The 24,614-nt window shown below is 50.3% G+C and overlaps 1 protein-coding gene across 4 annotated transcripts in view; it reads left to right on the top strand.

Annotated features, from left to right (window-relative positions):
- Positions 1-24,614, top strand: part of ASAP2 (ArfGAP with SH3 domain, ankyrin repeat and PH domain 2) — a 136,629-nt gene that overhangs the window by 58,018 nt on the left and 53,997 nt on the right. For all 4 annotated transcript variants that reach the window (XM_039888080.1, XM_039888079.1, XM_039888083.1 and 1 more), the window contains exons 3-7: positions 279-424; positions 13,842-13,916; positions 15,672-15,721; positions 18,448-18,577; positions 22,088-22,173. In XM_039888080.1, the coding sequence (XP_039744014.1) occupies positions 279-424; positions 13,842-13,916; positions 15,672-15,721; positions 18,448-18,577; positions 22,088-22,173 (487 nt within the window). The remainder of the gene's footprint in view (positions 1-278; positions 425-13,841; positions 13,917-15,671; positions 15,722-18,447; positions 18,578-22,087; positions 22,174-24,614) is intronic.

Raw genomic sequence — 24,614 nt, 5'->3', positions numbered from 1 at the left:
TCAGGGAGGCGTCGGGGTACCCTGGGCGGTCTCATCCGATGAGCCGGGACTGCGGGACTCGTGCAAGCTCGCTCTCTCCTGCTCCTCCTGCTTCGGGACCTGTTGCCAGCACAGTGGGCCACACTGTCACGACGGCAGAGTTACTGCTGCTCCTGGTGCAGCTCGAATTTCCTCAGGCTTTCATGCTGCGGACGTGGCCCTCATTCGTGGGCGGGCGGAAGCTGGCGGGAGGGGCGGGCGAGGCCGCCGCGCTGACCGTGTGCGTCTTGCCCTCACAGCGCACGTGGAGAACGAGGAGCAGTACGCCCAGGCCCTGGAGAAGCTCGGCGACAGCTGCGTGTGCAGAGGTGACCCGGACTTAGGGAGCGCGTTCCTGAAGGTCTCGGTGCTCACGAAGGAGTTGACGGCGCTTTTCAAAAACCTGGTGAGTGCCCTGTGCGTCCACGCGCCTCCCCCGGCCCGCGCGGGAAAGGCCGGCGGTTGTAGCTCAGAAGAGGGTAATTAAGGTCCATTTGATAGAGTGGGAGTGAACTTCATACCTCACGTGGTACCGAAGGGCATCGCGCTTTCTGTACACATCGGGTCACTTTGGAACATGGTTTGGAAGGATAGGTTTCACTCTGATGAGACTTTTTAGATTCACCTCGGCATTTTAAACGTGCACCGCTGCGGGACGGAATGGGTAAAGCATTCATCTTCTTAAGGGCCTCTGACTTCATTTTTTAGTAGTTTCTAAACTGTGTAGAGTAGTCTGTTTCTGATAATTGCAGTCGGCATTGAAACTTATAATATTTAATACACACGTTTCAGACCTATCTTACACAGCAAGGTACCCTACAATCAAAGCGCGGAAATTACTGTGGCTATGTAAAGGCCTTTTATTCTCCCAAATGCAGAGCCTAAAAAAAGTCCGACTTTTTAAGCCAGCGGGAATACGGAGTTGTACTTCCTCCCTGCGGTAGGTGTTTGGGGACGTGGGCGGATGGAGCTCCTTTGGGGCTTGGCAGCTCTGTGCCCACCTCGTCCTCGCGGGGGGAACGGAGTTCTGGAGAAGTGGGCAGCCTGAGAGGGCTCGTGACCCGCTCGGGTGGTTTCTCCCATGAGAGGGCTGGATGCTGGGATCGTCCCAGCATTCTTTCCCTGTTTTTCTCCCCTGGCTTCTCTGAAAGGTCATGGACAACCAGACTCGGGTCAAGAACTCAGTAATGCTTTCTGTGCGGGCCGCAAACAACAGCGCCTTCTTTATTTCCCTTGTCAGCAAGCTCATAACAAGTGGGGGCAAAATAGCTCCTCATTCTCCTCATGGACATGGTGGCGGGTTTGTAAGTCTGGCCTTGGATGGCGGAAACGGGGGAACAAATACTTGAGTTCGCAGCAGGAAGGGGGAGAACCAGATCACAAGGCTCCCGGCCTCTCCCCCGGGGTCTCTTCACTTGTGAAGTATCCCAGTTGGAAACGGTAAAAATAAAAAGCCGTTACTGTGTTTAAGTTTTTCACTTGGGTTAATTTGAAATCTCTTGGGGCTTTTATTGAGTTCGTCACCGTCTGCGTCTGGCCTAAACAGGCCGATGGCACGCACGCTGAGCCGTGAGCCCTGGGCCCTTTCAGCCCTGCGCCCTGGACACTGGCACATGTGCTGGTTTGGATATCACCACTGAGCCAGACTGGAGCTTTTGCTTTTTTTTTTTAACCGGAGACACCAAATGATCCCACGGAAGAGCACCGCAGATGCTGACGTGTGGGATCTTCTAGTGAAACAGCCTGCCCCTGGTCTCCCGGCCCCTTCCGTGCACACAGAGCTGCCAGCCAGCTCCTGAGTGCCCAGCTCTTAAATATGAATGAACAGCCTCCAGAGTGAAAGGGACCAAAGTAAACAAGGAAAGGGCACAGCACCAGTGAAAGAGCAGGAGAAAACTCTAAAGAAACACTTGTAATTCCTTAGGGAACTCAGAATGGACATCGTATCCAGAAGGAAAGGGGGATGCAGCCCGTGGTTAGAGAAAAGGGGGCGAAGAAGACAATGAATATAAGAAAGTATGAAATTAAAACTCCTGTGAGAAGGTTCGGAGTAGAGGAAACCTCTCAAAGTAGGTCAGAAAGACAAGAAAGTAGGAAATGGGTAAAAGGCCCGACGAGGGTTAATCCTCAAGGCCCAGCATCCAACTGACAGGCGTTTCAGAAAGAGAACAGAGCAGCGGAGGAGGACGCGGGGAAGCAGCAGGGCCGCCGGTGTCTCAGGCTCGAGGATCCACGTCCCCAGGTCAAAAGACTTCCGAGCGCCCAGCACGGTCGGGGGAAGGGCCCACCCAAGGCGTCCCGTGAAACGCCAAGGTCTTGAACGCCTCCCAAACGCACACGGCGCATTGAGAACCACAGTGGAATTCTCTGCAGAAACACTGGAAACTAAGACTGGAGCCGTGATGCCAAACCCCTGGGCAGCATCATTCTACCCTGAGCTACACCCAGCCAGCTGAGCACCAGAGAGACTGTCAGACGTGTAAGGCCCGAAAAGTTTAGCTCCCACGCGTCATTTCTCTGCAACTCCTAAAGGATGCGCTTTGGCAAAATGAGGAAGGAAGCCCAGAAAGGAACTGTGCAAGTCAGGAAACAGGCTCCAGGCAGGAGGGAGCAGGGCGGGCCCCAGGAGGAGGTTCGGAAGCCCCAGCAGGGCGCCTGAGCAGGAGGCCCAGAGAGCAGTCGCCCCAGACGCCAACTGGGGACGCCGAGGCAGGAGGCCAGGTCTGTCCCCCACCCTAGGCACCTGGCTGTCTTATCTTCATTCAGCTGATCTCAGCTGAAAAATGGGGGTGATGATGCCATACCTGGCTATGTGTGCAGAATACAGCCAGTTGCTTCACACATCTTAGCTCGCTTAATCCTCTACTCCCGTGGGTGAGTCAGTGTTATTTCCACTTTACAGATGAGGTAACTGAGGCTCTGGGGGGTTTAAAGAGCTAATCTCTCTAGAGGGTGGCTGCATCCTCGCCAGCCTTTGGATGTGCCTCTCCAGGTGTAGAGGGGCCCACCTGCAGCTCCGCACTGGAATCCTGAACCATCAGGCTTGCACTCACCGTGCACAGCTGCACAGTGCAAGAAAAGCAGCCCCTTTTCTTGATTTTCTGCAAAACCGAAGCAAGGTGAGGCCTGGGCAGTGTGACGGCACATGCCTGCCACCCCACAGCTTTGCCACCGGGAGCACTCCCGAAGTCCCTGCCTGCCTGCTTGCTCTGCCTCCCCCTGCAGCGTGTGAGTTGTCAGTGGCCACCATTCAGCGAGCACCCAGAGCTGCGGGCACTGGGCTCGACAGCGAGGGTGTTCGAGCTCCTGCTAGCTCATCCAGCCCCCTAGCAGCTGCGCCGAGGCAGCTTGCATGACCTTCATCTTACCAGGTCCTTAGCTAACGAGGGACAGAGTGGGGAGTCAGATCTAGGTCTTAAACTCCACACCCATGCTCTTTTTGCTGTGGGGGGGTGGGGTGACGGTGGGGAGACGGAACAGAAGGGAAGGCAATTCGGGAAAGGCACAGCGGGGAGAGAGTTGCAGCCTGGGCGGCTGGGCGGCCACAAGTCAGCCCGATGGCCCCAGCGCCTCCTCGTAAACCGAGGATGCGGAAACCTGGCCTGTCCCACGGGGCCAGCACTTAGAAAAAAGCCATAGTGGGATGGGTGATTTGTGAGTTAAAAACCCAGCCCCCGGGTGACATGTTAGCGTCATCGTGAGAAGTAACTTCCTAAGGGCCAGGTGCACGGCTTCAGTTTCAGCTTTGACTTTATGGAGTTAGGATTGTCGATCCTGTTTCCCGGCAAAGATAAAAAGAGAGAAAGTCTCTTATTTGTGCCCACATTGGCTTTGAGCAGGCCTGGTTCTCCAGGCCAGTGTTGGCATTCAGGCCGTACGGCCGTCAACGCCAAGTGGCCGCTTGTAAGACGCCGTTGCTGAGTGAGCCGATTATAGGAGAAGTCTCCTTTTTTGGTGTTTTGTATACCATTCTTATTCCTGTTTTTGGTCACATCTGTCCTATCTTTTATTTTTGAAGCCTTGCTTTTCCCCAGACATTTAAAAAACCTTTTGGTTCCGTATGGCTAAGATAATCGATTCTGCCTCTCGTCCAGGAAGAATACTACCACCTACCTGTTTTGTGGTGTGAAAGATGTTTGTAAAGCAGCTGAAACGTCTCCGAAGAAAGACCAACTTAATATAAAGTGAGATTTTGTTACTAAGGGGTGAGATCCTCCCCTTCAGGAAGTCTGTGAATTTTCTCTGCGGTTATGCGGGATAAAGCAGGGAACGAGGCAGCTCCAAAAACGTAACACGTGTGAAGTTAAACCGGCCACAGAGTCAGCCTGGTTCCTCGGGTTCCTTTCCTCTTGCCAGATGGAGATGAGCTTCCTGGAAGAATTTTCCCAGGGCACGGCAGTGCTGAGAAGTGGCTTTTTAATGAACGGCCACATTAAAGGAGGACGCGTTTCTGAAAGGTCGGGTACAGATATGGAGTCTCTGGCTCTGAGTAAAACGTGTGCTCTCGGCCGACAGAGCCTGTTCTAGGTGACTCGGGCCAGTGGGTGCCGAGGCAGGATGGGCGTCCAGTGGGTGCCGAGGCAGGTTGGGCGTCCACTGCGATCTGCGAGCAGCCCCAGGGCTGAGGAATTTCACTTCACTCGTGTTGAAAGAGGAACTTGAACGTTCCACCATCCTACATGCACATCAGTCATGCATAGTTTTTTAAGACAAATGATCGGAGGTAGAAGACACTGTTGCCTCGGAGTGAAGAGCTAGGAAGGTTCTGTTCTGCTGGGGCGAGTGGGGCTTGTGGCCTTGACCGTATTCTGAGCGCAGAGCCTGGCAGGGGGCACTGCCACGTGCCGCACTGGTCGACGGCAGCAGCTGCCATCTTGGTCCGAGCTGATTCTCCATACTGATAGAGCTTATCTCATGGCTTAATATCGAGACCTTTCTACCACCTGTCTTCACCCTCGGCGCGTCCACGAACGTTCGTTATCTTCTTTTATTGAAAATGTATTACTTTTTTTTTTTTTTTAATTAAACTAGGCACTGGTCATAATTTCATCTTTTGGGGAGGAAGACTTGCCACGCTTTTGGGCATAAATTAATGAACCGTGCTGAAATCTAGAGACACCCCGGTGGTGTGTACGTGGTTATGGGACTGTCTGCCCCTCGTTTGGTGGCAGACGGTCTCCCTCTGCATTTCCGATATCTGCTTTTTATATTCTGACACTTTTCCTTACCAGTTGCCATTTTTTTTTTTGCTGCTGTCGGCGCCTGTCTCCAGCACCCTGAGCTGGAGAACGAGATGACTTGGCTTGTTGGACTTGTGTGCAAAGTAAGATTCTGGTGAGGAGGGCTGAGGGCTGGGCTTCTCTAGGGCAGGGGTCCCCGACCCCCGGCTGAGGGAGCGAAACGTCCTCTGTGTCTGCAGCCGCTCCCCAGCACTAGCGTCACCGCCTCAGCTCCACTCAGATCATCATCAGGCATTAGATTCTCATCGGAGCACCGGTCCCTGCTGCCACGAAGCCTGGGGACCGTCGCTCCAGGGAGCTAGAACTCACGGATGGGCCTGCTGACGGCTACTTGGGGCACCTAGAAACCTCTGCCACCGATACTTTAATACGATCTAATATGTGGTTGGGAACTCTGTCTTAGATTCACAAGACTTCGACACCGTAAGCCTCCTCCTACCCTCACAAACCCTCGACTGAAATGAAAGCACATCTTGTGTTTGACCAAATTAGAGGCGATGAGGCCAGTGTCAGAGCCTCGTGTTCCGTGGCAGCACAGCCATATGGTGTGTGTGAAATGTGTGTTTTGATACTATTTCTTTTTTTTAAAAGGCGAGGGAGGCAGTGCCACCTCATTGTAACCCACGTGGCACACTGATTTCCGGAGGTTAGAAAGAGTGGGAAAAGCCATAGGGGGAGAGGACAGGGTGGGACAGGCCCTGGGTCGGGAGGAGGGCTGCCCAGAAGGGTGGCCGATGGCCTGCTGGGCCACGCCCTGCTGCTAGCTGGGGTAGTGAGTGCCGCCAGCTCCCTTCTGGCCAGGGGCACCCAGCCCCTTCTGTGAGAATGAACTTTGTGCTGATGGTCACTGTGCAAATGCCTTGAGCCCTCAGGGCGTGGCCCAGGGCGGGGCAGTGACTTCCTCCCTGCCTGGGGTCCTGGGTCCCTGGGGAGGAGATGGGGCAGGGAGTCCTGTGGCTGTGAAGAGGTGTCTTCAGCTCCCTGGCACACAGCTGGATGGCCACCACGTGTCCTGCACGTATCTTGAACACCTGTCGAGTGCGTGGGGGGCCTGCTGTTGTAAGATAACTGTTTGCAAGTTTGGTTTTTCATTTGTCATCATGTATCTTCTCAGTGGCTGGCTATTAACAGGACAACCCCCACGATGCAGGGGACCTCGGCTTTTAAAAACGTCTTGCCAAACCTGAGAGATACTGTGTGGACAGGCTGGAGTTGAGGATGTGGTGGAGGGCGGAGGGCCAGCTGCACCCCAGCAGCAGAGGAGAAGCCCCAAGGACAGACAGGCTCCGGGGGTCAGGGGGCCGCGGTGACTTTTCCCCAGCTCTGCTGTCAAGGCGGAAGACAGGGTGCAGGAGCGGGAGCAGGGCCGCCAGGTGAAGGAGGAGGGCCAGCAGGTGTTCTCTATTCCAGGAGAGGTTGGTAACAGAAAGTGGAAAAAGGGAGGGATTTTAGGATCCCAGAGAGACTCAAGCCTATTTCCAGGCGCCAGGGGCAGGAGCCGTGGCTGGGCTGTGAGCTTAGAGGGCTGTGCGGGCTGTCGCCTCCTGCGGGCCATGTGCTCAGCCCAGAGCCAAGCCCCGCCTCTCCGGGGAGAGTTGTCAGCAAATTTATATCGGTAAATTCAAGGTCCTGGCTTCTTTGAGTGTGTTCCTTTTCCGTGGGAATTTTCAGCTGTTTATTAATCATCCCTTAAAATCTAAAGCTTGGCAAACCGCATCAGTGCCTGTACGTTCCAGATTCTGGTTCGGACGTAGTTTGTTTCATTTGCACCCCTGGGGGCCTTATCCTTGCCCTCAGGTGGAACCACCTGAGTCCCCTAGAAATGCAGCCTCCCAGGCCCTTCTCCCCTAGGCCCACTGAACCAGGACCTTCATTTTCATGAGCTCCCCGGGGCATGAGTGGTCAAGGTAAGGCTGAGAAGCAGCGCCCTGGAGCGGAGGTGCGAAGTGCCGTCTGGGCCAGCGGCCCCAGCACCATCTGGAACTTGTCAGAAGAAAAGTCAAGGGCCTTGAACCATACCTGGTTTGTCACACCACCCCTTATTGGGGCTGTTCCCAGAGCCTTTGATTCCATTTGCTGGGGGTCAGGAACCTGCTGCCCTAGGTAAAGGCCGGCTGGGGTGCTTCCGACTCATCTTGGGGAGATTGATTGACGTCAGGGTGCCCGGTCTAGCTGAGGCCAGCAAGTACCTTCTAACCTTGGATTCTAGGAGGTGTGATACACTTGAAAAGGTGCTTTCATTTTTCGTCGATGGCTTAATGAAACACTTTACCATCGTGTGGTTTTTAGAAGTTGGGGATTGCAGGAATCCCGGGTTCTTCCGCGCTGCTGTCCGCCCCCCCGCCCCCTGCCCACCTCCCAGAGTCGGCCGTGCACTGGTTTTCAGCAGGGTTGCAAAGAGGCCGAAGTGTGTGGTTTCGTCATCTGTCCTCTAGTGGAAGAGGCAGGCCCAGGGTCAGTTTTCTCTCCACTTAGAACCTGAAAGATCAAAGCAGTGTGACAGCCAGATGCAGCGTCAAAGGTAGAAGCCGGGCCAGCCTTTCACGCTCTTTCTCCTGGTGTGAAAATTGCCGCTGTGTTTTGGCAGCTGGCTGGTTTCGTGCTTGCACTTTGTGTTAAACAACTCGAGATCAGTGTGCACCCCCCCACCCCGCCATCAGCTCCTTTTTAATTAAACAAACGTCAGAGTGGCTGTGCTGTCAAAGAAACAGGACCAGGAGCGTGTGCTCCCGGGGCCCGCGTGCACCCTCACTTCACACCCAGAATCAGTGTGACCTCGATGAGTTTCCTGTTGAAAGTTTCCTCGTCACCGTGTGACGAAGTACTCTGTGTATCGGGGAACAGCAGGACGTTCTGATGTGGGTGGCCCCTCGGGGGAAGCATGGATCGGACCCACAGCTCCTCCTGCCCTCATCTGGGTGGGAGACTGAGCTCTTACGCCCAGTCCCCTCTGGTGGTGAAATGATGGGGACAGCTCTGGTCCCTGTGTTCTCAGCTCAGCTCCTTCTTACTTGTGCGACTTGGGAGCAAAGTGGGTGGCAAACCCCCTCTTTGTTTTCGTTTCTGTAAAATGGGGCTAACCTACTTCTCAGAGTGGTTGTAGGGGTGAAATGAGATTAAATGTCCCTGTGCCATTCAACGATTTATTCAGGCCATTTTACCTAGTACCTTTGGCTTCTCCCCCAAATTTTCTGCCTGGGCGGCCATCCCTTCAGACGAGCAGCTTGCGGAGAGAATGGATAAAACAGCTCTTTGAAGCTGCCAGGCCTTCGTGTTAGGGCTTCCGGTCTCTGTGGAGGTTGTCACATGTTCTCTGCCTCGCCTTGTAGCCCATTCAACTGTCTCCTCCTAAAAAGGCTTTCTGATCCTCCGATAGCCCGTCAGTCCCAGTGCCCGCCAGCTGAATCATTTATCTCCTTGTGAGATTACAGGCCTTGAGGACTTACTGACTCATCTTGTCAGACACATCCAGGTGAACCCAGGAGAAGCAAAGCCAGGAAGAGAGAGGCAGAAGGGAGGGTTGATTGTTGCTTTACAGATTGCCTCTTTGCTTTTAGTATTAGATCCATAGTTATCTGCAGCGATTAAGATTAATAATTTGTATTTAGATCATGTATACTGTTTTAAAAAGCCCCTTAATGTAATGTACTTGTTAAAAGAAAGTCAGCATGAGAAAAGGCCCGATGCTTGCTTGACGCTAAGGAAACTATTCTGGTTGGGTTGCCCAGGAGTAATTCTTCCCATAGATCGTAAAACCTTCATTACTCGTAAATCGAGGCTGAGCTGCCTGAGCACAAGGGATGTGCAGCAATCTGCTGGCTGTGCTTCCCGCATCTCTTGGCCGGACGGGCGGAGGACGGTTCGTTCAGAGGTAGGCCTGAGGCGGCCTGGGCTGCCCCGACACTCACAGTCAGAGAAGGCTCCAGAGCAGTCCTTGATGCCGCAGGGCACTCCTGCCAAGGCAGAGCATCTGGGCTCCTGTGCACATGTCGTCGGCCCAGGCAGACAGGAGCAGTCACTTCCTGGGCCGCCACGCTGAGTCAGCAGGCTGTGTGCTGTGGAGCATGCCGACGCGGAGGGCAGACAGGCTACCGCCCAGGAGTGAGGAAGCCTTATTACTAAATCTGTTGATGGGATTCTACTTATATTTATAACAGTTTCTTAAAAAACAAAAACAGAAACAAAACTGGCTTTACCAAAGTATATTTTACATGTGAAATTCACCCATTTCCAGTGCGCAAGTCAGTAATGTCTTAGTAGCTTTACCAAGTGGTGCAGCCATCGCCATAAATTAGTTTGGAGACATTTTTCCCCCCAGTAGGGTCCCTCACGCCCACTTAGAGTTAATTCCTGTTCTTCTCCCAGCCCTAGGTATCCTCGAATCTACTTTCTGTCTCTTTTGTAATAATTTAGCTAATTATTTTCCGAGTAGAGAGTAATAGTTTCCTATTTTAGATCATTCGAATGACACCAAAAAGAAAAGTGGACTGGGACGAAGGACAGATCCCCTCAGCTGATCTAGCACCCGGAATTTTCTTCTCTCTGCTCAGCCGGCTGGTGCGTCCCCATGTCTGGGGACGTCTACACTGCTCCTGTTGCCTGGAACACCCTCCACCCCACCTCAAAAGACGAAACTCCTTCTGCCTTTTAAAGGTCTTTCTCGTATAACTCTCGATCAGCAGAGATTTCCCTGGTGTCCAGCCCAAAAGTGATTCTCTCTTTTTTTGGAAATTCCGTGGTGTTTTATTTATGGCTCTCAGAGTTTTCACGTGGCCATGTACTTCCCGAAGCATGTGCTTTATCTCCCTGGCTTTAGCAGTGAGCTCCCGAGGACTGAGGCCCTGTCTGATCCCTCTTTGTCTCCTAACCCCTCTGGACCTCAGCAGCTTCATCTCCTGTCACTCCCTGAGGGCCCGTGCGCCTGCTGTGTGCCATTCATCACAGTTGTAATGGCTGTTTAATGTCATGTTCACCGCTAGGCTAGGGGTCCTGTCACTAGGATTTAGAATGAAAACAAGCTGGCCAAGTGTGTTTGGATGTTCATAGATTTTCTCTCTTCTCGATTTTAATATTTCACTGTAGATGCCAAAGCTGAGTTTAACTCTTCTTACCCTAATACCTGTCATCAGTACCTTAGTCCTTATTTGAATTAAACAACGAATAGTCTCAGAATAACGTATGAGCCAAATCGTGATTGAGTCTTTTCCCCTGCTGTGGACAGCCTTGTCTTTCTCACTGGTTCACGCACACGCTCATCCTCACTCACTCCTCGTAAAAGACGCCTGTAACCCTCCCTGAAGCTACGATAGTTCATCCACAAGCACCTTGTTCTTTGCTCCCGCCAGCCTGCCATGCACTGAGTTGTTCTGTTGCCTTCGGCTCGGGCTCCCACGCGGGCAGCTCTGGCCCCCGTCGTGCTGTTTCCTGCCCCGTTCCCTGCACGTGCCTAGTCTGAGAAGGCATGGCGGTGGCTCCTGTCCAGGCGGCGTTCAGGGCCCAGGCTGCCTGCGCTGCTGGCTCCAGCCATGGTTCTGTGCAATCATTCGGACGAATGGCAGTGTCTTGAGGCCCAGTAACGGGGACAGTCACTTCTTCCCAAGCCCAAGTCAGCTTGCCCGACCAGTCAGTGCAAAGCCAGAGTCATCTTTCCAGAAGGAGGCATTGGTGTCTGTACAGAGTAAAATCTGCTGCATGTGTGGTCTCAGACCTTTTGTTTAATTCTTGGTGTGTATACATTTATTGTGTCTCCGAGATGGCAAGCATAAGTTTTCTTTATCTCTGTATTAGCCAGTTTGTTGCTGTCTTTGAAATCAGTGCTCAAAAATACATGACAAATGAATTAATGAATTCACACATGCATTCACTGCATGGTATTTGGTTTAACGGTGTTGATATATTTGAAGCCTCTCTACACAGACTCTTTGTATTAGATACTCAGAAAAATGTTTAAGTATATTGATTGGTTGAATCACCCAGTGTTTACCAAGCGTCTGCTCTGGGCCAAGCCCTACCCCAGGTGCTATGGAGAATATACAAATGACGAATACTTAAAGCACCCCTTTAGGGTTTATGATGTGCGGTCGATAAGATGAATGCAGGATAGAACCTGTCTAGGGCCTTAAGACATTTTCTAAAAAGAAAATATTGGAGGATTCGGGGAGGCAGGGATCACTTCCTACTGGGAGATTTGGGGTGTTAGTGGAGAAGATGGCATTTGAGTAAATCCTATGCATGGGAAGGTTTTGAACAGCGGGGAGGACATTTCATCCGGATGGAACAAATCGAGCCTGAACATAAGCTCGGGGGAGCAGAGAACGCTAGAATTCTGCACGGCCGGACATGAAGACGAAAAGTAGCAAATGAGGTGGGACGGCGGAGGGACTCAGATGCAGGAGTGCGCTTAGCCTCTGTCAGGGACATGATGCCAGGTAAAGCTGCCAGAGCTGTGGAGGAGGGAGCGGGGCAGGCGGAGACCCGGACGGAGGCCGGGAGCGGGGAAGCTGTTGTCTCAGCCCAGAAAAGGGGCAGCGAGGCCCATGTGAGGTGCGGGGTCGGTGAGAACGGCAGCTGGTCGGATAGGGCGGGGCAGAGCTGAGCCGGGGAAGGGTGAAGCCTAGGCCTCCACCTGGTGGAGAAGAGGTTCGTGTGGGCGGGAGGAGGCAGGGTGGGTGTGGGTTGGCGGGGCTGGTTTGGGCACACAGTTTCCAGGGGTGTTCCAGCAGGGACCGAGATGTGGGGACTGTGGCAGAGCTGCGCCCCTCACTCGTGTGGCTCTGTACCACGGTTTGCAGTGGAAACCTAGGCGTGCTTGCTATCAGATTATTATTCACCAGCGCGGCCTTTTATTTGTCACCATCACTTCCAGTCATGTACCAGACCTCACCTTAAATTCAGCTTTTCACTATTCAAAAATTTAACTCTTAAGGCTAACCCTAGCAGGTCATAGCTGATTACACAGCACCTTGGAGAAATGCCAGGTACATGACAAATGTTGAGCTGTTTAAGCCTAGGACAAAAGTTACCCCCAAAAAGGCATTTCTGAAATGAGAGTCATAAATTGATCATTTATTTGACAGGAATGGTGGTTAGTGCAGTCATTATTACACATCTTACCAATATTTTTCAAGTAAGTTTCTTTCTCCATTTTGAAATTGAATATGTCAGATGGTGTACAGAAATCACATCCCATATTGCCTTAAAAATCGTGCCTATATTTGGTCTTCCTATTCCAGGTAATTATACTAAAAATAAGATTTGCCTCTGCTCAATCGTAAGAGTGAATGTGTGAAACTCCAACGTTCTTATCGTGTTTCTCGTTTCATTGGCCTGTGACCTCGGTGTATGTAACCCAGAGTGACACATGTGCCACGAGGCCCCCGCAGGGCCAGCTGGCAGTCTCGCTGGCTTAACGCAGTGGTCCGAGCCCGGGGGTGGAGGAAGTAGGGCTCCGCTCGCTTCCTCGGGGAGGGTCTCCTGTGGGGTCTGAGCACGGGTGTCTGCGCCGGAAGCTCCTCCCACCTGGAGCTCTCTGGGCCTTCGGTTTCCTCACGTTTGCCGGCGGGGGTGGCCTGGCTGTCTCCGGCTGTCCTCTGAGTGTGTGTCGGGAAGGTTCGATGCTCCCCGATTTAATCCATGGCGACAGCTCGTTAAGCCACCAGTCTCTTGCCTTCTGGCTTCAAGGAGAAGAGCAGGATCCTCAAGACCTCTTGCCTCTCCTTTTCCCAGAAACACATATACACTCACACACACACACTTACACACACACTCACACTATCACACTCACACACTCACACTTACACACACTCTGGCACACACACATACACTCACTCACACTCACACACTTTCACACACTCACACCTCACACACTCCAACACACACTCTCACTCACTCACACACTCCACTCACACTACACTCATTCACACTTCACACACTCTCTTGCACACACACTCACTATACATTCACTCACACACACTCACACACTTTCACACACCTGCACTCACACACTCCAACACACACATTCTCACACTCACTCACTCACACACTCACACACTCATTTTGTCATTCTCGTTCAGCAGTCACTCATACACATTCATAGGAGACGGAAGCCCCTACTTCTGTTCTTCCTCTTGGTCCCCCTGTTGGGGACTGTGATAGGGAGACGGGGTCATGGGGCCCAAGAGCTGAGCGAAGCAAGCCCCAGGTCCTCAGTGGAGCCATGAGTGAGAGGAGAAAGCGGTGTCCCCTTCTCTCCCGGTGTCTTTAAGTGGTTCACTCACGGATTATTTTTGGGGAAAAAAAAAATTATTGTGATGATTATCTCTTCACAAAGTTGATAGCTTAACAATGAAGGTTGTTATTATGGAAAATAACAGATGTAGATTTGTCACTAGTTATGTATTCATTTGTGAGATGAAATCTTTACAAAGAATGTAAGTAAGAATGGATAAGGCCATCATCATTCCTGTGCTAGTCAGGTTTGAAGTGAAGGTTAATTATCACCTAATGGTCTCCAACATCCTTGCTGTCCTACCTTTAGCTTAAAAAGGAAATCGAATGAGAACATTCTCTGTTTTTGTTTTTTAGATTCAGAATATGAACAACATCATCTCCTTCCCTCTGGACAGTTTGCTGAAGGGCGACCTCAAAGGAGTGAAAGGGGTATGACTGACAAGTCCTGCTCGTTGGGGGACAGCGTTTGCGGAATCACAGTCACGCGGCCGTCAGGGCAGCCGCTGTGTTCCCATATCCTTACTGGGGTGGCAGGACGGCCTCTGGCTGCCACGCTGTCCCTTGATCTGCCATCCTGGCACCACCGTTAAGCCTGCTGGTGCTCCAGACACAGTAAGGGGAGCGGGGCGAGCTCTTCGGAGAACTAAACCATCTTTGGGCCCCGTCAGTCGAGCAGGGAAGCCTGCGTGGAGAGGTCTGGTTTTCCCGCCGATGTGTCACTGGCCGACCCCTGGGAGCAGCACCCTTACCGGGATGCGGTTTCCTGCGGGGAAGAGTTGGCACCAGGGAGGCTCGAGCCGGCTCCATTTTTCTGTCCCCCAGAGGCTGTTCGTTGTGTCGGAGGTGCCACGTGTAAACACTTGAGCCCTGTGTTCCACGAGCGTGTGAGAGAGGAGCAGTCAGGGCTCGGGGGGCATTTGGGTGCCAGATGCTGAGCACTAAGTCACTTTTGCATGGCACTGTCACAGACAGATGTGCCCGCGCTCTTAGGAGGCCGAGTTCTGTGCTTGGATCCGCACGTGATTCCTGGGTCGCGTCTGGGCACGTCCAGAAGTACAGCTTGGCCAACCTCAGGGACTTGTGCAGAGACCTCTCGTGTCTCCCTTGCACAGTGCGCCAGGAAGAGCCGCTAGGACAGTGAGGGGTCTGACCCATAGCCGTCTTGGGGCCCGGAGGACACATCAGCCGAGCCAGCCAGAAAAACGGGAGGGAAGGGCACGCAAGGCAGAGGGAAGCCATGCAGATACATGGACGCACGACAGCACTGCGCCTGAAGCTTTCAGCGTAGCTCGAAGCCACGAGGCAGCAGATGTGCAGAGCGGGACGTGCCGCTGACAGGAAGGGCCAGATTGCAGAGGGCCTCAGATGCCAGGCTGCGGCGCTCTGGCTTTGTCATAAGGCCAACAAAGAGCCATAATGATGATGATGATGATAATAATAATAATAATAATAATAATAATAAGGCTATGGCGCTCTGGCCTTGTCATAAGGCCAACAAAGAGCCAAAATAATAATAAGAAGCAGCAGCAGCCCCGCCCCCTGAAAAGGAGATCTCGCTCCTAAAAGAATGCCGTTAAAGGTAGCGTGAATAGGTGGGAACTCCGCGATGCATTCCTCGAGGCTCAGTGCTTTTGAGCCAAGCTTCATCAGAGTATGAAGCCCTGAGGTCCAGGCGGACAAGTGGAACTGGGAAACGTCAGAAGATAATGGCTCCCATATTCTCACTGCTGGGACCCAGATCAGGGTTCCATGGGTTCGGGGAGATCCGTGTATTAATAGAACAAGTCAGAGTCCTTTCCTTTGAGAGAAGAGATACTGAAATACTTGCAGATTAAATGTTATGTCTTTCTGGGTTTAATTTCAGAATAATCGTAGGTGAAATGAGACGGGCCACGAGCTAATTCTTGTCGTGTATGATTCTCTCTCTCTTCTATTTGCATTTGGTGTATATATTCTATAATAAAGTTTCGTTTTTGTTTTTGTTTTTCAAAGAAAGAAAGAAAATGCCATCATTACTCTAATTGAAAACTTGTGCTCTAAGCTTTTTATTTTTTCATGGAATCACAGACGTCATTTGTTACAGAAATTAATGATCCTTTCAGGGGCCGGTCTAGGGATAAGTCAGTTTATCTTACCTGAAAGTTAATGGTTAGTCTGGTTTAATTTATGCCTCTCTGTTTATAGGATCTGAAAAAGCCTTTTGATAAAGCTTGGAAGGACTACGAAACCAAAATGTGAGTGTTTTCCTTTTAAAAAATAAACATAGGTAATTTGAGATTTCAATTCTAAATTGAGCTTTTATTGCTTAAAGGTATTGTCTAAGTAAACCTTAATCCAGAAAAGAATTCACCTAAAACTGTGTTGCTGTGGTTCATTACAATGCCAGATGTTTTCATACCCGGTGTCTAAATTCGGCGATGTTAACTTCTAAACGTGTGTTTCCTCGTCTCTTTTATTATGTCCGAATGGTTACAGAATGTCATTGTCAGGGAAGTTAATGAAAGGAAGTTAAGGCCAGTTTCTCTCAAGAAGTGTTTCCCTCCTTTTTCTTGTAAACATCTTCCTCATTTTATCACCGTGGGTGACAGCGGCAGTTTTCAGACTCCATCTTCCTGCTGATTCGTGAAAACCATCTGCTCTTAGCTTTTGTCCACATTTCTCTGCAATGCCAGTCCCCTCGGTTTGGGGAAGGGACAGAAAAGAGGGATTGTTGGAACGCCCTCCCCTTGAGCTGCATTTTTTGCTTCGTCTGCCAACACAACTTGAAGAACCGGTCGGTTGAATTTCGGATGTGCAGCAGCTCCCACTGAGGGCAAGGCTCCTGCTGCTGGTTGGCTTCAGGCGGTTGTGACCTTTACGATCACAGTTTTCATTCCTGCGGTGGAGGGGATTGAGCTGGCCAGAACTGGGCGAGAGATTGTGGGTGAAATGGTTTCAACTATTTCAAATACGTGGGGAATAGAAAGTATTTTTAAATGCCTCATGTTTGCTTTGTAATTGCTGTGCATTGGGTAATAACGTTGTTTTCTGAGTGGAAATAGCAACTTTGATACGAAGCCAGCTGGTAAAGTAGGAAACCTTAAGAAGAAAGCCATTCAAGATGTAACTACAAGTATTTAATTCGTTTTATTTTGTTTAGTTTTGTTCTTTGCCAGCTTTGGGTGGCTATTCAGTGCTGAAGGATCACAAAGCTGAGACCAAGGAACACCAAACCTCTGACACCTGTTCCATCCGTAGACACCTTTAATTTCTGTACCCTAAGTTGCTTGGATCCCCAGATTCTGGTTTCACGAATGGCGTACATTTATGTAGAAGCACAGACCGAGTGTTAACTAGAATACCTTGAAGGCTCCCAACTTGCCATGCCTGGTCCTTTAGCATCCTTCGTCCGCATCCCACCTCAGTCTAATAAAGAGGGAAAGGACCACTATCCGCACTTTACAGATAGTAAACCAAGACTCGGTGGCTTGCTGCCGATAGTCGAGCCACAGCCAGGAGGTGGCTCTGTGGACTTTCACTTAGCTGCTCTCGCCGCCACGCTCAGGCACCCCAGAGGAAGTGTCCCCGTGTGTTACCGAGCCGAGGGCAGGAAGGGGCTTCTGAGGAGGGTTCTGAGAGTGCCTCCTGCTTCTGAAAGGGGAACAAGATCAAATTCTGTAAAAGCAAGACACAGGTAGGGCGGGGGCAGAATTACTCACAAAATCCTAGAATTTGAGATTGGGGGAGTAGCCCCTTTTAAAACTCGAAGTAATTCTAGGTAAATGAAGTAACTCTTCACCCATTTACAGGTGAGATTGATTTATCCCAAGAGGCCTTGTGACACGTAACAAACAGGTTTTAGGCATTTTTGAAATTCCTGGGCAGTGGTTCTATCCTGATTCTTACAAGAATGACCTCTGGACTGTCGTGCTCCCTTTGAGGCGGTGTCAGGGGGAGCCCTGGGGTGGCGTCGCATAGTCCCAGGGACCTACGGGCCCCCCCTGGCGTTTGAGTCAATTTAAACAACGTCCCACCAAACAGGCATCTGTTTATTTCTATTCTTACTCATTCAGGGGCTGAGTACCTACTGTGTGCCCAGCACTGTGCTTCAACATGAAAATCAAGAGGCAGAAACGACATTTGTTACCCCTTAAATACTCCCTCCCCAATGGTGGGGGGCACTCGAACCTAAATGTGTCACGTCGAACCACTTTCTAAGCAATGCCGCCTTACATCTTCCAGTGTCTTCCGTGATGCTCTGCAGAAAACATCTTCCTTTTCTTCACGGCAGCCTTTATATTTTCGAGCGCTTTCTGTGGTTTCTGTTTAGTCTCCTTTTCTCCAGAATAAAAGTTAAGTTACTATTTCAAGCTCTTCTTAACCGATGTGATTTCATGGCTGCTTCTCTCCCTGGCCACTCTTGTTTGGACATGCTCCAGTTGGTCAGTTTAGAGCCTGGACTGCACACTTGACATCGTGCTCTAGCTTAAGCAGGAGATGAACGTGGAAGGGGGAATGACGCTTAAAACCGGAAAGGGGGTCTGTTTTCTTCTAGGTCGGCGAGCACTGCCCTCAGCCCGACTTTGCTGAGTGCTGAGCGGGAGATGGGAGGGATCGGGAGAAAGGATGGGAGGCAGGGCGTGCCCTTGGCCTTGCATGGTGGCCCTGGAGCGGATGCTGCTGCGGGGGGAGCCCGAGGCGGGCAGGGCCCCCTCCTCTGACGCAGATCTACTTTCCCAGCCAAAGTAGGTGCTTGGGAAGAATTAGTTGAGTAAATAATTTAAATACTCAACAAAAGAGGCCACTTATTTTTATGACCAAATGCGTTTTCCTTTCCAGTAAATTGACAGACTGTCACGTTCCTAAAAGGCTCAGTGAGCGTTTGTCTCGCAGACTGGATGACAGGACCACTGCCCGGTCGCCCGGTCTGGACCGCGTGTCGAGAGGCATCTGATTCGATCTTGCTTTTTTTCACCTGTAGAACCAAAATCGAGAAGGAGAAGAAGGAGCACGCCAGGCTGCACGGGATGATCCGCACGGAGATCAGCGGGGCGGAAATCGCGGAGGAGATGGAGAAGGAGAGGCGGATCTTCCAGCTGCAGATGTGCGAGGTGAGGCGGGCAGCGCCGCCCCCGCCCCTGAACCCCTGCGGGAGCGGGTCCCCAGTGCACCGCGGTCCGGCGGCCACCAGCCAGCGGCCTCAGCATGGTGCACTGTTAGACGCATTTGTCAGTTTCCGTTCCTGGGGGACCCGGGCCGGCTGGATGGTGGCACAGATGGCTCTAACACCAGCCTTTTATGGAAGGCGGGGGCACCTAAACGTAAGGAATGGCCTTTCTGGCCTCACATACACACACACTCGCTCAGACTCATCCCCTCACTGGAACGTGGCTGAGAAACCCTCCTGCGTGTGTTTTAATGAGGTATATTGGTTCCTGTTGTACCATTGGCATCAGTGACGGAGGGGCAGTGAGAAGTCAGCTGGGGAAAATGCAGCTCGTCGTCTGTCCGCTGTTGTCCTCTCTGAGTGAGGGATGGTATGATGAGAAGCCAGGCTACCTGCCTCTGGAAGTCCTTCCATCTGCTCATCCAGGCAAGAGCCCCCAGGGGGCTCCTCCCTGCTCCCCTCTGTCCTGCAGCCTGAGCTGCCTGCCTTGGCGGGCAGCGGGGGAATGACAGCGTGAGTGCACATGTGATATTTGTGACCGGTCTTGAAACTGGGTTCAGCCAGCTCTCGATTCCCTGTAAGCAGTCAACAGCAAAGCCAATCCACAGGGACTTTTAAATTTGGGAATGTTTGTTTGTTAATGATAGCGGGAGCTTAGCCTTTTTGAGTGTGTACTTTAGGACTATATTTGAATGAGTTTTTATTCCCAGAGCAAACGCTGGTGGTCAGCGGAGGACAGTCAGTCCCAGGATCAGAGATGAGCGGTCTGACGTTAGTGTGGCCCACTCCATCTCTCTTTCGGCTTCTGTTTACCTGGAATTTCTTTTTCACCCTGAGTCTGAATCTAAAGTGTGTTTCCTGTAGACATCAGTTCATTCACATTTTTTTATCCAGTCTCTGCCTTTCGATGAGACTGTTTAATCTTTCACATTTGATGTCACTGTTGATGTAGTTGGATTTACATCTGCGGTTTTACTTTTGTTTTTTGTTTTATGTCTTTTTTGTGACTTTCTTCCCCCTTTGCTGCTGTGTTTTTCATTAAGTGAATGCTATTTAGAAAGGTAATAACGAAGCTCGAGTGTCATTGCAGACAGGAGAGCAGAGGTTTCATACACACGTCGTTGTGTAAACGGACATCGGGTATGGTCCCCAGTTCACCCAGGCAGCATGAGGCAGGGACTAGGTGTGTTACACAAACACAAGGGATTGGTTTTATTTCATCAGGGTAAAATTAAGTCACGGTGTTCTACGAAGAATGGGTTTGGAAAGGGTGTGTGTGTTCAGACTGTGTTCTCTTTTTGGCTCATAAGGAAGAAATATTTACCTAAAGTCTGCAAGACTGTTTGTTAAAAGTGTTTGTGAGCTGTGAAACGCCATCAGCGTGTTATTAGCATGTCGTAGAAGTGAGGGGCGCCAGTCCCAGCGCTGGGCTCTGTCGCCGCCCTCCGTGGTGTGCTCCCAGTGGTGCGTGCTCTCCTCCTCCGGGTCTGGGCAAATGGATCGTGTGGGCTGGATAAATAGCTTATTTTATTGGAAATACATGTGTAGCTGATGCCTCTGAGCCGGTCCGGGGCGGTTGTTGGCCTCCATCCGGTCTGTACTGAGTGTAATGGGGTCGCCACCTCTGCAGAGCTGGCAGGTGGTAGAGCCAGGCGCCATGTGCATGTAGAAAACCACTGGCCTGGCTGGCAGTGAACTTGGATGCATCTAATGAAGGCATGGTCTGGAACGGGCTTGCCGTGGGGAAGAGAGCGTTTGAAAAGCAATTCCCCGAGCACCCGACATCTGAAAATGAATAGGTTGCTGCAGTTTAAATCATTTTAAAACTGCTCAACCGTTTCCTCAGACTGAAGTTTTCAAGCTCTATTAAATGCTAAGCATTGTTTAGGTGTTACAAATTTTCAGTTGCCTGGGATCAAATCTAGAAGAATGGTTTTCAGGCTTTTATTTTAAAGCTGTGGAACTTTTTCTTCAGAATGAATTTTACAAAGAAATGCAGTGTTCCAAATAGGGCTTCTGTGAATGGAGAAGGTATGAGAGATCCCGTCTTGCATTCCTCTTATTATAAAAATAATATACTTTTAAAAATCGGTCAACATAAATATATATAAGAAATTAAAATCACTTCAAATTTTACTTCTAAAAGATAATCACTTTGACATTTAGCTAGACATTTTTCACATGTCCCTGCGTGTACATTCATCAACATGATTTGTGTAAACAGGGGCCTTCTCTGCTGACGCTCTGTAACCTGGTACTTTGACCCAGCGTGTGCCTGCATCTTCCTGTGTCAGGAAGTCCCTGCTTCGTTGGCTCATGGTTGCAGAGCGATGTTCTGTCTGGATGCACCACACCGTAACTCCCCAGTCTTTGAGACGGTCGTGGCTGTTTTGCACTTTTACAAACAAGCCCGCAGTGGAACCTTCCTTTGGATTCATCTTTGCAGACTTTTATGATTGTCTTCTTAGAATAAGTTCCCGGAAGTAGAATTTCCAGGTCAAAGGGTACACACATTGTAAAGTCTGGCACATTGCCCGGGATCTCACTAACCATTCGATGCATTGCCGGACAACTTATTCAATTAACAGTGAATAAATATCAAAAAGAAAGGGAGACCAGAACAAAAGCAAAGGAAGTTTCCGTAGGTCACTCCGGCGGCTTCGCGTCTCCTGCCGGTGGGCCGCGGGGCAGGCCTGGGGAAGATCTGGACGTGAGTCTCCCACGTTGCAGCCAAAATTCCCGTGTGGTCTGCGGGGTTGGGCAGCTCTTTGAGGGCAGCCAGTGTCAGAGATCACATGTTCCTGGAGTTCTTTCTACCACGTCCTGACGGTGCAGGGAGAGGGAATTTTTGCAGTCTTTGTTCTATAAACCTTTAGCAAAGAGCAAGTGTATTTCCTGACGCTGGTTTTGCAGATCCCTGGGGCTTCTTGATGTCTTAGTGCTTGTTAATGAATTCTCCAAGTTAAAAGTGGCTTTAATTCATTTCAATTTAAAATTTGTTTTTTATCACAGTCACATTTTTTTCAAGTGTCAGGGAAGCGTCTTAGGATTAGAGACATGGCGCCAAGAGTCTCAACCACACAAGCTTAGTAGTTAGTGTTCTGGACGGTGACCTGCCTGGAGAAGGGGTCCCTGGACAGAACTGTGCAGACAGGAATATCCAGAACAGTCAAGTCCCATTTATTCTAACCATCCTCATTCTTCCGTGTGACTCCGAGCAAGTGAAGATACCTTATGACCAGAAGTTCTCGGCACTTCATGTTGAACATTTAATGCCTGTAAGTCAGATAATTCATATGGCACCAAACTAAAGGAAACATTCAAAAAATATCAGGCCTCTACCATACGAAAGATGTCAGCGAACCGGAAGAGGTAGTCTGTCCACAGAAGCTCATGTTAAGCTCGTATTCGCTTATATTTATGACATTCTTCCTTTTGTTTTCTTTTTTCATAGTATCTGCTGAAGGTCAATGAAATTAAGATTAAAAAGGGAGTGGATTTACTTCAGAATCTGATCAAATATTTTCACGCCCAGTGCAAGTAAGTTCTTTTTCTTCGTTATGTTATTTCAAATGTGTCTCTCTTTATGGCCAGTTCTAGTAGATCTGTAGTATTACATCGAGGAACAGTCAACACTCATGTGAAAATCTGTAGCGAAAAGGATGAGGTACTGATGTAGGTGACAACATGGAAGGACCTTGAAACATGTCAAATGAAAGAAGCCAGACACCAAATCACACGTTGTGTGATTCTGTTTATTCGAAAGGTCAGGAGCAAGCGAATCCAGAGACAGAAGCAGCTTAGTGATCGATGGCCAGAGCTTGGGGGCAGGTGGGGGTGGGGAATTCCTGCTTCCGGGTACAGGTGGCTTTGGGAGGACAGGTAATAAAAATGTTCTGGAATTAGACGTTGCTGGTGATTGGACAACTTTGTGAATATGCTAAAAACCACTGAATTGTATACTTTCAGAGGGTGAATTTTATGCTTTGAGAATGAAAATAGAAATAAACAGTATAAAAATCTATAGTAATCATCAACTATATTTATTTTTGCCCTTTTTGAAGAGAGGCAAACATTCAATTTGACACGTGATTCTCAGATGGTTTTTGTTTGCTAAGAGAAATAAGACGGTGTTAATGCAGTGTGTTAAATTAAGGGCCTGCTTTCACGTATCACGTACCCCGTAAAGCAGATGACAGTGACGAGCAGAGGAGAGGGGGGAAAACGTTCATTTCGAAGGCTGCCTCGAGCGCTCAGCTCTGCCGAATCCGTCAGCCGCTCGCACTCTGGCCCTCATCTCTCAGCCTCGTTGTCTTTCCTGCGGCTCGTGCTCCTTCAGCTCCCCGCTCCCCAGTTGCTAATATAAACAGGCCCCTGGCTCGTTCACGCCTGCTGAGCCCGTGCCGAGTGTCAGGCACTGCCCTAGGTGCTGGAGATGGAGTAATGTACATTCCAGACCCGGCTCCTGCTCCCGGCCAGTGGGGGAGTCGGACTGTAGCAAACTAACTTATAATCGGACCTTCAAAATGTGTTCTAAAGTATAGGACTCCAAGAAAGAATATACTAGAAGGACCTAATTGAGGTTAAGATTGAGGCAGAGGCAGGGTTTTCTTCTTCCTTTTTTGGTTCCTTGCTGCATTTCCCAGCAGTTAGAGTACAGTACCTAGCACATAGTAGGTACTCAGATGCTTCTTGAATTAGCTGTAGGGCTCTTCGAGGAGACATATATTCTAAGGCCAAAAGAATGCGTAGGAGTTAGCAGGTAAAGAGTAAGAGAGGGACATTCCAGGCGAAGTCACAGTCTTGAAGCAGGAAAAGGGCCAGCTTGACTTAAGCCCTAGAGACCTGGACGGCCTTGGGAGTCTTAGTTAAAGTTTTAGGTTTTATCGCAAACAGACTGGGAGCTCTTGAAAAGTCCTCAGCAGAAGATTCATTCCACAAGTTTGTATGGAGCTCCTGCTGGTGCTCGGTGCCACTGGAGGTGTGGGCCGTGTGACAGACCTTTGGAGGTCTAATTGCCACACCTGTGTACTGCCTTTTTTCCCAAGCAGACTGTGCCCCACACGGATGTGCCTTTGCCCACATTGTTCCCTTGTTCCCATCTCCTAGAATGTCATCCTGTTCCCTTGCCGTCCCCCAACACCTGTCCCTCCCTCAGACCTGGCTCGGATGTGCCTGCTACCTTGAAGTCGTTCCGGTTTTCCCTCGTGTCTCTAGGAGAGCATCTTTCGTATATTGGCACGCTCCCCGGGGACGGGGACGGGGCCATGCCATTTACTTTTTCCATCGACAGCGTGTGGCACGTCCACCTGGCTCGTAGTTACAGCCGTGAGTCACTCTGAGCTCTGCTGTGGAATCATCACACAGCTCTGGTGACATGGCACCGCCACGTGTGCTCGTGCGATCCATCCTGGGTGCAGAGAAGGGGCCAGCCTGGGAACACGGCCTCAGGATGGAAGAAGACCCCTTGATTGTAGGCTTTTCACGATGAGTTACTTTACAGAGACTCAGAATTCTAACTTGTGGTTAACATACAAATTACTTTTTCAGTTCTTATCCGCGTAACCTTATGTGAAGCATTTTTAGGAAATGGGTCGCTTCCTTGCAGATATTTTATTTTTAAAAAGAAACTATTCTGGGATTTCCTTTTCTCCTCTTTATTTTGCCCAAACTGATCAGTTGGGTAGCAACGGAGCACTTGTGGAAAAGCGAGTGAGTTGGCCTTTTATGGTCATGAGTCAGTAACCTTTCAAAACGGTGAATTGTCTCTCACTTCGTGTGTGTGTGTGTGTGTGTGTGTGTGTGTGTGTGTGAGTGTGTACACTACATGCTTTTCAAATCATTCCATAGCTTTTACTGTTTTAATTCGTATTTGGGGGGTAAGACACGGAGCCTGAGGGACCCAGCCATTGGACAAAGGAGCCTGTGGCCATGCAGTGTTCATTCATCTGGGGTCCCTTTGTGTCCCCCACTTAACATTC

Source organism: Pteropus medius, unplaced genomic scaffold, assembly GCF_902729225.1.
Source record: "Pteropus medius unplaced genomic scaffold, Ma_sr-lr_union100, whole genome shotgun sequence".
Classification (NCBI taxonomy): Eukaryota; Metazoa; Chordata; class Mammalia; order Chiroptera; family Pteropodidae; genus Pteropus; species Pteropus medius.
Note: the sequence above shows the minus strand (reverse complement) of the source record. Positions and strands in the feature narration are given on the sequence as shown.